The 13,271-nt window shown below is 48.5% G+C and overlaps 1 protein-coding gene and 1 non-coding gene across 2 annotated transcripts; one reads left to right on the top strand and one right to left on the bottom strand.

The window, feature by feature from the left end:
• Positions 1-62: 62 nt before the first annotated feature.
• LOC132580671 (NXPE family member 4-like) lies at positions 63-10,130 on the bottom strand. Its single transcript, XM_060251649.1, has 3 exons — positions 10,063-10,130; positions 5,080-5,294; positions 63-607 (listed from the first exon to the last, which is right to left on the bottom strand). Exons 1-3 carry the CDS (start codon positions 10,128-10,130, stop codon positions 72-74), a joined length of 819 nt encoding a protein of 272 aa, XP_060107632.1. The 3' UTR covers positions 63-71.
• On the top strand, positions 2,434-2,510 carry TRNAS-UGA (transfer RNA serine (anticodon UGA)). The gene has a single exon. It is a non-coding gene; the product is annotated as a tRNA-Ser (tRNA).
• Positions 10,131-13,271: the final 3,141 nt, after the last annotated feature.

The raw sequence follows: 13,271 nt of genomic DNA, 5'->3' as shown, positions 1-13,271 counted from the left end.
ATTACCAAGCAGGTAGCCAACTGTCCAAACCAAAAAGGCAAAAGCGGGCAAACCTGTGTTGGCCTTCCATTTCAACAGATATAAGTCAAAAACATGTGAATTTGATTCTCAACCACTGCCTCTTGTGGGTGAACACTGTTTACACCAAAAGCGATGCTCATGTCCCACGCGTCGACAAACCCCACTCTGAGATCCCGAAAAATATCCCTCAGCGCAAGGTATTGGGTGTAGCCGTGGATGTCTGCAAATCGCTCCGGGTCTGCGCTCATCTCCCGGATGTTCTCTGCTTTGAGGACGACTCTCGTGTGCGGGCTCCTTAAGAGGAGGCGCCGTACGGCTGCGCGGACATTTAACATCCTTCGGAGGAAGAGCTCCATAGGGAAGGGGCGGAAATGCTGGCCCAGGGAGATGACAACAGCCGTGTCTCTGTCGCCTGCCACCTGGTCAAGGTCCCGAGGAACGTATCTGTGATCTTTCACCGAATAGTCTATGACAGTGATTATGGGATGGCCGTGCTTTTTCCACTGGATCCAAATGTTTCTGTCCAGATCCACAGCGTACAAGTTCTTGAGCTTTCCAGACTCATGCAACTCAAAGAGCTTTAGGGCTATCAAGGAAAGAGGCGCAAAATCAGTGCAAGTTAATGCCAAAGGAAGTAGAACAATATAAATGTTATGGGGTAATGACATAATCTACAAGTGCTTGGAACTCTGTCTGGGGCAAGTGATGCTCTGTTCTTCGTGCTTGGAAGGGCTTCTAGTGTCCTGGCCCCACTGATGGACATCCTGATGGCACCTGGGTTTTTGGGCCACTGTGTGACAAAGAGTATTGGACTGGAGGGGCCATTGGCCTGATCCAACATGGCTTCTCTTATGTTCTTATGTGACACAGAGTGTTGGACTGGATGGGCCATTGGCCTGATCCAACATGGCTTCACTTATGTTCTTATGTGACATCGAGTGTTGGACTGGAGGGGCCACTGGCCTGATCCAACATGGCTTCTCTTATGTTCTTATGTGACACAGAGTGTTGGACTGGAGGGGCCACTGGCCTGATCCAACATGGCTTTTCTTATGTTCTTATGTGACACAGAGTGTTGGACTGGAGGGGCCATTGGCCTGATCCAACATAGCTTCTCTTATGTTCTCCTGTGACACAGAGTGTTGGACTGGATGGGCCATTGGCCTGATCCAGCATGGCTTCTCTTATGTGACACAGAGTGTTGGACTGGATGGGCCATTGGCCTGATCCAACAGGGCTTCTCTTATGTGACACAGAATGTTGGACTGGAGGGGCCATTGGCCTGATCCAACATAGCTTCTCTTATGTTCTCCTGTGACACAGAGTGTTGGACTGGATGGGCCATTGGCCTGATCCAACAGGGCTTCTCTTATGTGACACAGAATGTTGGACTGGAGGGGCCATTGGCCTGATCCAACATGGCTTCTCTTATGTTCTTCTGTGACACAGAGTGTTGGACTGGATGGGCCATTGGCCTGATCCAGCATGGCTTCTCTTATGTGACACAGAGTGTTGGACTGTTCTTGCTTTCCCTCATGAAAAAAGCGGATACGGAGAAGGGTGGTTTGCCTGCCCATCTCCATTTCTTTTTAATCCTCAACAATGCTATGTGGTGGGGGAGGGCAAGGATGTGTGATTGGCCCAGGGTCACCCGGTGAGCTTCCATGGCAGAGTGAGGATTTGAACCTGGGTCTCATCAGCCAGGGAAGAAGTGAGCAGTGACTCAAACACTCCTCACCTGCCACAAACTTCGTTAGTCTTGAAGTTGCTTCGGGACTCTTGTTCTTTTCTCTTGCTCATAGACAAACTAATGTGACTGCCCACCTCAGTTGTAGACTGATGCTGATGACTGCAACACCTCCCTGACATGTCAGATCCAGATATGGGCAGCATATTAGAGTTGCCTTGGTCGCATAGGATCCAGATGTGAGCAGCATGTTAGAGTTGCCTTGGTCGCATAGGATCCAGACGTGGGCAACATATTAGAGTTGTCTTGGTCACATATGATCCAGATGTGGGCAACATATTAGAGTTGTCTTGGTCACATAGGATCCAGATGTTGACAGCATATCAGAGTTGCCTTGGTCACATATGATCCAGACATGGACATCATATTAGAGTTGCCTTGGTTGCATAGGATCCAGATGTGGGCAGCATACTAGAGTTGCCTTGGTTACATAGGATCCAGATGTGAGCAGCATATTAGAGTCGTCTTGGTCACATAGGATCCAGATGTGGGCAGCATACCTTGGTCACATAGGATCCAGATGTGGGCAGCGCACTAGAGTTGCCTTGGTCACAGGATCCAGATGTAGGCAATATATTAGTTTACTTGGTCATATATGATCCAGATGTGGGCAACATACTAGTGTTGTCACCACCACAAGGGTCTTCTGGTAGGAGCAGGTGAATGGAGAGGAGCTGTGGCTCAGTGGAAGAGCCTCTGCTTTGAAGGCAGAAGGTCCCAGGTTCAATCCCTGGCCTCTCCAGTTAGCAGGATCAGGCAGCAGGTGATGTGAAAAGCCTCTACCTACAACCCTGGAGAGCTGTTGCCAGTCTGAGCAGACAGTAACTGACCCTGATGGACCAAGGGTCTGATTCGGTCTAAGGCAACTTTGTGAGCATGTGTTTGTGCTAATTGTTTTCCTTCTACAAACAGTGTTCATCCAAGACAAAAGGACCTTCGTGTGTCTGTCTGAATTTAGATAGCTGCTGAATAGATATCTCCTTCTGTGGGTACTGCTAAGTAGAGGTATTGACTATGTTCAGTACTTTAAGAGAACCAGTTTGGTGTAGTGGTTAAGTGTGTGGACTCTTATCTGGGAGAACTGGGTTTGGTTCCCCACTCCTCCACTTGCACCTGCTGGAATGGCCTTGGGTCAGCCACAGCTCTCTTATCTGGGAGACCCAGGTTGATTCCCCACTCCTCCACTTGCAGCTGCTGGCATGGCCTTGGGTCAGCCATAGCTCTGGCAGAGCTTGTCCTTGAAAGGGCAGCTGCTGTGAGAGCCCTCTAAGCCCCACCCACCTCACAGGGTGTCTGTTGTGGGGGGAGAAGGTATAGGAGATTAAGCCGCTCTGAGTCTCTGATTCAGGGAGAAGAGCAGGGTATAAATCTGCAGTCGTCGTCTTCTTTAAGGATGTTTTAAGGATTTTATTGTGATTTTATTGTAACAATTTAATTTTATGTTATTTTAACTGCTGTTAGCCGCCCTGAGCCCATCAGGGGACGGCGGGATATAAGTGTAAATAAATAAAATGTTCACTTTCCCAGAAGAGAATTTAATGTGGGAACTGGTATGAGGAGGGTTCTGTATGGATTTTGCCCACAAATAAAATTTTTACTGATAGTTAATGCAAAATTGTACACAAAGAGCCGCTGAATGGTCTGTATCACTCAAAACCAAACCAGTTTAAACAACTGCAACCATCAGTCTTTGAATTAATCTACTTAATGAAGTTACCGAGAGGAGCAAGGGAGCCTGTGTGCCAAACAGTGAAGTGTGTGTGTTGCCAGTGAATTGCCAGCATTGCCCACAAACTCTTTGCAGTCAAGACAGCCATTGTCTCTCTGCAAAATGGGAGCAGAGGCTCTTGGGAATTGTACTGGGGCCCAGATTCCGGCTCACCTGGAATTCAGAAAGATGGAGAGCCCTAGTAGTAGGCCGACTTAGTGCACACCCCTGTGCCTTGCTCCTGGTGCAAATTTTGCCCCTTTGGTTATGGAGAACATAAGAGAAGCCATGTTGGATCAGGCCAATGGCCCATCTAGTCCAACACTCTGTGTCACATAAGAACATAAGAGAAGCCATGTTGGATCAGGCCAATGGCCCATCCAGTCCAACACTCTGTGTCACATAAGAACATAAGAGAAGCCATGTTAGATCAGGCCAATGGCCCATCCAGTCCAACACTCTGTGTCACATAAGAAGAAGAAGAAGAAGATATTGGATTTATATCCCGCCCTCCACTCCGAAGAGTCTCAGAGCGGCTCACAATCTCCTTTATCTTCCTCCCCCACAACAGACACCCTGTGAGGTGGATGGGGCTGAGAGGGCTCTCACAGCAGCTGCCCTTTCAAGGACAACCTCTGCCAGAGCTATGGCTGACCCAAGGCCATTTCAGCAGGTGCAAGTGGAGGAGTGGGGAATCAAACCCGGTTCTCCCAGATAAGAGAAGCCAAGTTGGATCAGGCCAATGGCCCATCTAGTCCAACACTCTGTGTCACATAAGAACATAAGAGAAGCCATGTTGGATCAGGCCAATGGCCCATCCAGTTGAACACTCTGTGTTACATAAGAACATAAGAGAAGCCCTGTTGGATCAGGCCAATGGCCCATCCAGTCCAACACTCTGTGTCACATAAGAACATAAGAGAAGCCATGTTGCGTCAGGCCAATGGCCCATCCAGTCCATCACTCTGTGTCACATAAGAACATAAGAGAAGCCCTGTTGGATCAGACCAATGGCCCATCCAGTCCAACACTCTGTGTCACATAAGAACATAAGAGAAGCTATGTTGGATCAGGCCAATGGCCCATCCAGTTCAACACTCTGTGTTACATAAGAACATAAGAGAAGCCCTGTTGGATCAGGCCAATGGCACATCTAGTCCAACACTCTGTGTCACGCAGTGGCCAAAACCCCCAAGTGCCATCAAGAGGTCCACCAGTGGGGCGAGAAGCCCTTCCACTGTGCCCCCCCGCAGGCACAAGAATACAGAGCATCACTGCCCCAGACAGAGAGTTCCAACAATATACTGTGGCTAATAGCCACGGATGGACCTCTGCTCCATATGCTTATCCAATCCCCTCTTGAAGCTGTTTATGCTTGTAGCCACCACCACCTCCTGTGGAGCAACGATAGGAGCCGATGGGGGCAAATAGGCAAAATGCTACAGCCTGGGTTCAGTAGAATTGGCTCCCTTAGAAAAAGGGAAGACTGATATTTGAGAGGCAGGTGTTTGGCTGTTGATGGGGAAGGAAACAGGATCTCGGGGTGAGCACCTAATGTGTGTCTGAGCAAATGTACATTCTCTGGGCTTAGAGGAGAACCTACTGTTCACTTTCTTCGTGAGATACTCTATCCACTGCCGAACGGTCGAGTCTCCCATGAAGTAAATCAGCTTCCTTTTCAAGCAAGTGGTCATCTGATCCAAGGTGTTGAGCCTGAGCATGGTGCAGGAAACAGGGAACCAATGATTCTGCCACACAAAGCCACTAGGAGTAGGGGAGCTCATGCCGAAAGTGCAGTTCTCTCTGGGTGTTGCCGCACTGCCTGGGGGGAAAAAACAACAACCACAAGCGACAAAGAGCTGAGAATTTCAGGACTGGTGCTTTTAGGAGGAGGACGGTGATCAGGGGCATAGCCAGGATTTTAAAAGTCAGGGGAGGAGCACATTTCCCATCCACTGCAGGGCTTGCCACTGCTCAGAAGCTTTCTATGGCAGCGGTGGGGAACCTTTCTTCTGCCAAGGGCCATATGGATATTTATAACATCATTCGTGGGCCATAAAAAAATATATCAACTTAAACAACAGTGCTCCACTGAGGGAGAATGATTCAGGCCAGCAAAATTAATGCAGATGTTTTTCTATTTGAAGTCATGTGGGGAGAGCCTTATCTGGCACACACACACACACACACACCCCTGGCTCGCCGCCCTAGGCAAATGCATAGGTCCAGGGCTTTTTTATAGAAAAAGCCTAGCAGGAACTCAGTAGCATATTAGACCACACCCCCTAATATTAGCATATAAGGTCATCCACTCATTAGCATATTAGGCCACACCCTCAGTGATAATCAAGTGCAAACTGAACTATGACAGTAACTTTTCCAGGCCCTGCAGCAATTTTGGCCGGCCAGCCAGGCCCCAGGGAGGCTGCCGCATGGTACATCTGGGCCCTGTGATCCCTGCCTGGCCGTGGGGAGGCTGCTGCACAGCGCAGCTGGGCTCCACGATCCAGGGAAGCTGCCATGTGGCTCGGTTCAGCCCAGCAATCCCCGAGGGCCACACCAAGTGACCTCAAAGGCCACATACGGCCCTCGGGACGGAGGTTCTCCACCCCTGTTCTAGGGTATGGGCAAAAGCTGGAGGCTCTGAAAGTGGCCAAGTCGAGGCAGCCAACCCTAAAACTTTGGAATCAAGAAGGGACTACAGCTTGCATGCAAGCGGTGTGTGTGTGTGTGGGGGAGTTCCTTCCACTTTCCTCTCCCCCAGCCCGACACTTTGCAGCCAGCAGCGCCATCTGCCCCCCTGCCTCCAGCCCATTCCATTTGGCTTCTTAGGTAGCCAAGTCTCTCTTCTGCTGCGGCGGGGGACTTGTTCCTCATGTGCGTGGTGCAACAACATCACCCAAAAGTGATGTCATGGCTCCAGGGACATTGTGCTAGGGATGCTCTAGGACGCGTGATAAAACTCTATGATACCATAGAGTTTTAGCGCGAGTCCTAGAGCGTCACACCAGAAATGCTCTAGGATTTGCGGTAGAACAATGGTGCCGTAGAGTTTTTAGCACGAGTCCTAGATCGTCCCCAGCGTGATGACGTCACTTCCAGATGATGTCATCACTGAGGGGGTCTTCCGGGGTAGGGATCCCCCCCCGGTGGCCTGCTCCCTGCTGGCAACTTGGGACCCTCCATGGCGGGAGCCTGGCAGTTCTAGTGACTTCCTCTGCCTCCCTCCTCTCTGCCTGTTGCTTCTGCTGCTGCTCTGGTCTCCTGGCTCCGGCTGCCGCTGATGACGCTTCATTGGCTCAGCCATGGCAAAAAAGAAGAAGATGATGACATTGGATTTATATCCCGCCCTAAACTCTGAATCTCAGCGTCTCAGAGCGGCTTACAATCTCCTCTATCTTCTCCCCCAACAACACACACCCTGAGAGGTGGGTGGGGCCGAGAGAGCTCTCACAGCAGCTGCCCTTTCAAGGACAACCTCTGCCAGAGCTATGGCTGACCCAAGGCCATTCCAGCAGGTGCAAGTGGAGGAGTGAGGAATCAAACTCGGTTCTCCCAGATAAGAGTCCCCACACTTAACCACTACACCAAACTGGCTGCACCCCAGAGGGCTCCTTGGAAGTCAGGGGGGCCGGTCCTCCACAGCCCCTTCCCCTGTGACTTCAGGCCTGACAGTGAGGATGCAAATGGCTGTGCATTGCTGATGAAATCCCTGGAAATGGAAAATGTCAGCAAGGCGCACTTTGCAAAGCTGACCAACAGAGGGAGCCTTTGGTTTTTGCAGTGCGTAAAAGTAGAGTTTACCTTGCGAATCCGGTACCTACCTCCTACGGACCGGTTTGTACCCACCAGGGTAATGATAAGAATGGGCAAGAACAGCGGCCTCCTGCTTAAGGAGACTGGATTACTACCTGTGCAAGAAAAGCTTATGGAACTCCTGGCTGATATTTCTTTTCCTTCAAAATGTGCACTTCACACCTGCCCCCACAGCCTGGTCACGTGTGAAAGTGTGCGTTCGTTTTATGGAAGTGGTGCAATTCTTTTTTTTAAAAAAAGAAAGAAAATTACCATACAACAATACTAAAACAAAAAAGATGCCTTTTTTTAGAAGTCCTTTTGACTTTCATTTTCCTGATTCGCATACATTGCATTGCAGTTTTATTCTGCAGTGTGGTTCAAGCAGCGTCTTAATTAGAACCCCCCTTCCCCCCCTCCCACACAAACATTCTAGAAATTATTTCTATTGCTTCTGTTGCTTTGGAAAGCATTGCTTTTGAACCTTAAAAAACCCCCCAAAATCCTAGATTTGGGTAGAGAAAGGATTTAACGTGAGTCCTACAGCCTATTTTGAATGCTAAGGCAGAACCTTACAATTTGTGAAGCAGCACGAAGCATTTCTTTTCACAGATGGACAATTGCAGCCCTTTTGCACCCAATATTTGGGGCTTTCTGGGCCAGATTGAGCCCCCACACCATTCAGTTTAGAAATTACTGATCCAGGAGGGAAAAGACTTGCCTCCACTGTCAACAAATGCTCAAATCCAGCAATCGATTGAAAACATTTGTATTGTTGCTGAAGGAACCTCTCTCACCCACCACCCTCCTTATGGCTTTTACAGGGAGGGTATAGTTGTGCCATGGACAATAAGAACTTCTTCACCCAAAGGGTGATTAACATGTGGAATTCACTGCCACAGGAGGTGGTGGCGGCCACAAGCATGGCCACCTTCAAGACGGGGTTAGATAAAAATATGGAGCAGAGGTCCATCAGTGGCTATTAGCCACAGTGTGTATGTGTGTGTGTATATATATATATATATATATATATATATATATATATATATATATATATATATATATATATATTTGGCCGCTGTGTGACACAGAATGTTGGACTGGATGGGCCATTGGCCTGATCTAACATGGCTTCTCTTATGTTCTTATGTTCTTAAGAAGAAGCTAAGCATCTCTGTTTCCCACTACATGACAGCCCAAAGAAACATAGTGGCCCTCCTGATGAAGGAGCGTCACAGCAGCCTTAGCAAATTTACAGATGGAGGACATGAAGCCAGGGGTGGAATTCTAGCAGGAGCTCCTTCGCATATTAGGCCACACCTCCTGATGTAGCCAATCCTCCAGGAGCTTATAAAAAAACCCCCAGCCTTGTAAGCTCTTGGAAGATTGGCTACATCAGGGGGTGTGGCCTAATATGCAAAGGAGCTCCTGCTAGAATTCCACCCGATATTAGGCCACACCTCCTGATGTAGCCAATCCTCCAGGAGCTTATAAAAAAAAAAACCCAGCCTTGTAAGCTCTTGGAAGATTGGCTACATCAGGGAGTGTGGCCTAATATGCAAAGGAGCTCCTGCTAGAATTCCACCCCTGCATGAAGCCGAGTGGCTTCTGATCCAGGAGATGAAGATTCTGCCACAGATGTTGCAAAAAGCGAGTTTTTGGGATTCAAGGCTAGCTTTTCGAGGCCCAAGTATGCCAACACATGTAGAACGGAACAATACATAACATTTGAGGCTCATGTAATGAGGAAGAAAACGGAAGACATCCTGAAGAATACCATCCAGGATTACAACTATGATGGGCCCATGTTTAGTTCTCTCAGAAGATCTGTTAGCAGCTGCCAAGGATCAGGACTTTGACCGTTACAACTATATATTGTCCTGCCTGGTGTTTATGGTGGAAAAGTCTGGCCCATCAATTCATCTTGATCTGTTCTTGATCTCGTTGGCCTCCCCTGCCGGCACTGTCACCTGCGCTATGAAATGGAATCACATCTGCCACCTCTGTGGGATAACCTCTTATCATGATGTGAGATGGCCAGGCTGGGAAATATTGTGATGATATGGAAAATCTTCTGAGTGCTGTTGATTTGTTCGTTTATAAAATGCTTTATTGTATTTTATTGTTTTATCATATGTTGTACTCTGCCCTGAGCCCTACAGGGAATGGGCAGAATAGAAATATACTAAAATAAATATTTGCCAGCAGATAGGCCTGGAGAGAGAACTGGGTTTCAGCACCACATGAAACTGAGAACTATGTTACAGGAGCTTTGATAATTGCTGGTTAAAGAGAAGGAGGAGGAGGGGAAGGAGCAGAAAGAGAAGAGGAGGAGCAGAAAGAGGAGAAGAAGAAGAGGAGAAAGAGAAGGAGCAGAAAGAGAGGAGAAGGAGAAGAGGAGGAGCAGAAAGAGGAGAAGAGGAGAAGGAAGAAGGAGGAGAAGAGGAGAGGAGGAAAAGGAGTAGAAAGAGCAGGAGAAGAGGAGGTGAAGGAGCGTAAAGAGAGGAGAAGAAGAGGAGGAGAAAGAGGAGAGGAGGAGATGGAGGAGGAGGAGAGAAGGAAAAGGAGGAGAAGAAGAAGAGGAGAAGGAAAAGGAGGAGAAGAAACCATGAGGACAGTGGTGGCCAAAGATTTCCTCATGCCGATATTCACCTCTAAATCAGCATGGCTGATGCAGTTGAACCAATTGTTGGGAAACGGTTCCATTCACCAAACCTTTGCTATCCAGCCAAGGCTATGCAGTGTTCTTCTGTCCCCTTGCTAGCAGGTTCTTCCCGGGCCGTTCTCTTACTCTGCTCTTTCCTGATTGGCTGCAGGGACCCACTGGATTATGTTTTCAAGCATCTCTGCTCTCCCCATGCCGGACCTCATTGAAAACAGGACATGGGTTGCAGGGCCGTGTTATGCCTTTTGTCAGCCTTGGGCCCCTCCCACCATAATAGCGGCCCCGTGGCGCAGAGTGGTAAAGCAGCAGTACTGCAGCACTGTGGTCTGAACTCTCTGCTCACGACCTGAGTTCGATTCCGGCCCAAGGCTGACTCAGCCTTCCATCCTTCCAAATTGCCAGTAGTCACCAGAGCTGTGCAAAAGATACAAATGCAAGGCAGATAGCCTGGCCTCTCAAGCACCCTTAGCAGGACTCACCGCCTCTAAATTCTTCAGCCTTTTCCTCTCAGTATTAACTCCCCCCCCCAATATCTCCTTTTCCCTTTGCTTTAAAACAGGGGTGGCCAAGGGTAGCTGTCCAGATGTTGTTTGCCTACAACTCCCATCAGCCCCAGCCATTGGCCATGCTGGCTGGGGCTGATGGGAGTTGTAGGCAAAAAACATCTGGAGAGCTACCCTTTGCCACCCCTGCTTTAGAACATTCAATCCTGCCACTGTCTACCCCCACCGTTGGCTGGAGCTAATATGGGAAGCTGATTTGGTCAGCTATGAAAGCCTTTTCAGCTTTCTTCAGCCAAGCCCATAGGATTTCTCCAAGAGCTGCTGAGGGTGGATCTGGTTCTTTTCAAACCTTGTTGGCTGCAACGGAGAAGAAGTAGGCTGGAGCGCTGCCACTTTATCATACTGCAGGGGAAAGAAGAAGTGCGTGAGTGGAGCTGGGCGGCAGCTGTTGCAGCGGGCTTACTTAATTAGAAAACACCAGACATTTATGCATTCTGTATTTTCTCAGTTCATTTACTGGACTGTCCAGTTCAAAAGTGGATGCCTGAGTATTGGCCTCCATCAAGATATCTTAAACAGATACTTGGACCAGAAATCTATTTCATGGTCCCTCTAAGTCGGTAGCGGCCCCGTGGCGCAGAGTGGTAAATCAGCAGTACTGCAGTACTGTGGTCTGAACTCTCTGCTCATGACCTGAGTTCGATCCCGGTGGAAGCTGGATTCAGGTAGCCGGCCCAAGGTTGACTCAGCCTTCCATCCTTCCGAGGTCGGTCAAATGAGTCCCCAGCTTGCTGGGGGAAAAGTGTAGATGACTGGGGAAGGCAATGGTAAACCACCCTGTAAAAAGTCTGCTTTGAAAACGCTGTGAAAGCAACGTCACCCCAGAGTCAGAAACCAACTGTGTTGGTTTTATGGAACTGGTGGAATTCTTTTTTAAAGGCAAAATTTGATGGATTCTCATGGATCCCTTTCTTTTTTGCTGATGTGAGAAAAAGTTCAAAACGTTCAACTCTAAAAGTTCATTTTTTCGCCCTCTGATTTCAAAAGAAATTTTTTGACATTCTGGGGTGCCCCAAAGGATCGTGGGCCCTGGGTACTCTTCCTGCAGTGCCTCACGGACGCGTCAGCCCTGAGGGGTTGTCACAGCCGGCTGGATCAAGTTGAAAAGGAGGAAACTCGCATGGAGCCGAACGGTGTTGAAATCACACAAATAGAATTGCAAGGGATGTCACAAAAGGCTGGTGCTTTATTGACAATTCTGTAAACACACACACAGAGTTCACTAGCTTTACCTCATTCCTTACTATGGGTTCAGGAGTGACACACATCAAATTCCACAGTCAATGCCGAGGGTGACAAATCTAACAAACTAACAGAGGTCAACTTTTCCTGTCACATTCACAGCATTTCAGAACATTGTTCTTCACCTGGGGGCCAGTTCAATTTGCAGATGATACTAAATGGGGAGGGGTTGCAAACACAGAAGCAGACAGAGACAGGATACAGGATGACCTTGACAGGCTGGAAAACTGGGCTAAAATCAATAAAATGAATTTTAATAGGAATAGATGTAAAGTTCTGCATTTAGGTAGGAAAAATCCAATGCATGGTTATAGGATGGGGGAGACTTGTCTTAGCAGTAGTATGTGCACAAAGGATCTAAGGGTCTTAGTGGATCATGTGCTGAACAAGAGTCAACAGTGTGATGCGGTGGCTAAAAAGGCAAATGCAATTTTGGGCTGTATCAACAGAAGTCTAGAGTCCAGATCACGTGATGTGATGGTATCGCTTTATTCTGCTCTGGTAAGACCTCATCTGGAGTATTGCGTTCAGTTTTGGGCACCACATTTTAAGAAGGATATAGACAAGCTGGAACGGGTCCAGAGGAGGACGACGAAGATGGTGAGGGGTCTGGATACCAAGTCCTATGAGGAAAGGTTGAAGGAGCTGGGCATATTTAGCCTGGAGAGGAGGCGGCTGAGAGGTGATAGGATCACCATCTTCAAGTACTTGAAGGGCTGTCATATAGAGGATGAGGGGTCTGGAGACCAAGTCCTATGAGGAAAGGTTGAAGGAGCTGGGGATGTTTAGCCTGGAGAGGAGACAGCTGAGAGATGATATGATCACCATCTTCAAGTACCTGAAGGGCTGTCATATAGAGGATGAGGGGTCTGGAGACCAAGTCCTATGAGGAAAGGTTGAAGGAGCTGGGGATGTTTAGCCTGGAGAGGAGGCGGCTGAGAGGTGATATCATCACCATCTCCAAGTACTTGAAGGGCTGTCCTATAGAGGATGGTGTGGAATTGTTTTCAGTGGCCCCGGAAGGTAGGACCAGAACCAGTGGGTTGAAATTAAATCAAAAGAGTTTCCGGCTCAACATTAGGAAGAACTTCCTGACTGTTAGAGCGATTCCTCAGTGGAACAGGCTTCCTCGGGAGGTGGTGGGCTCTCCTTCCTTGGAGGTTTTAAAGCAGAGGCTAGATGGCCATCTGACAGCAATGAGGATCCTGTGAATTTAGAGGGAGGTGTTTGTGAGTTTCCTGCATTGTGCAGGGGGTTGTACCAGATGACCGTAGAGGTCCCTTCCAACTCTATGATTCTGTGATTCTATGACAGAAGACTCTTCTAGCAAACGATTCTCCTTACAGTGACTTGGGGGAGCGGAGGGGGGGGGGCTGTTGCAAGTTAAACATTCCTCTTGGTTCGGAGCCGTCGGCCCATTTGAAAGGCCGTGTTTAACCTCAGCTTACATATGTTTGTTGCCACTGAGGGCTGGGTCATGAAAGATTAGTGCGTCTGCACATGGGTGCTGCTGATTGTTCTCAGGCTTGC

Source organism: Heteronotia binoei, chromosome 12 (genome assembly GCF_032191835.1).
Source record: "Heteronotia binoei isolate CCM8104 ecotype False Entrance Well chromosome 12, APGP_CSIRO_Hbin_v1, whole genome shotgun sequence".
Classification (NCBI taxonomy): Eukaryota; Metazoa; Chordata; class Lepidosauria; order Squamata; family Gekkonidae; genus Heteronotia; species Heteronotia binoei.
Note: the sequence above shows the minus strand (reverse complement) of the source record. Positions and strands in the feature narration are given on the sequence as shown.

Excerpts from the sequence above, each read along its gene's own strand:
- LOC132580671 (XM_060251649.1), bottom strand. The coding sequence starts at position 10,130 with ATGGGGAGAGCAGAGATGCTTGAAAACATAATCCAGTGGGTCCCTGCA. Across the intron at positions 5,295-10,062 it reads GCCAATCAGGAAAGAGCAGA|TGCGGCAACACCCAGAGAGA; the intron begins GTAAGAGAACGG and ends CCCCCCAGGCAG. Across the intron at positions 608-5,079 it reads TCTCACGAAGAAAGTGAACA|CCCTAAAGCTCTTTGAGTTG; the intron begins GTAGGTTCTCCT and ends TTTCCTTGATAG.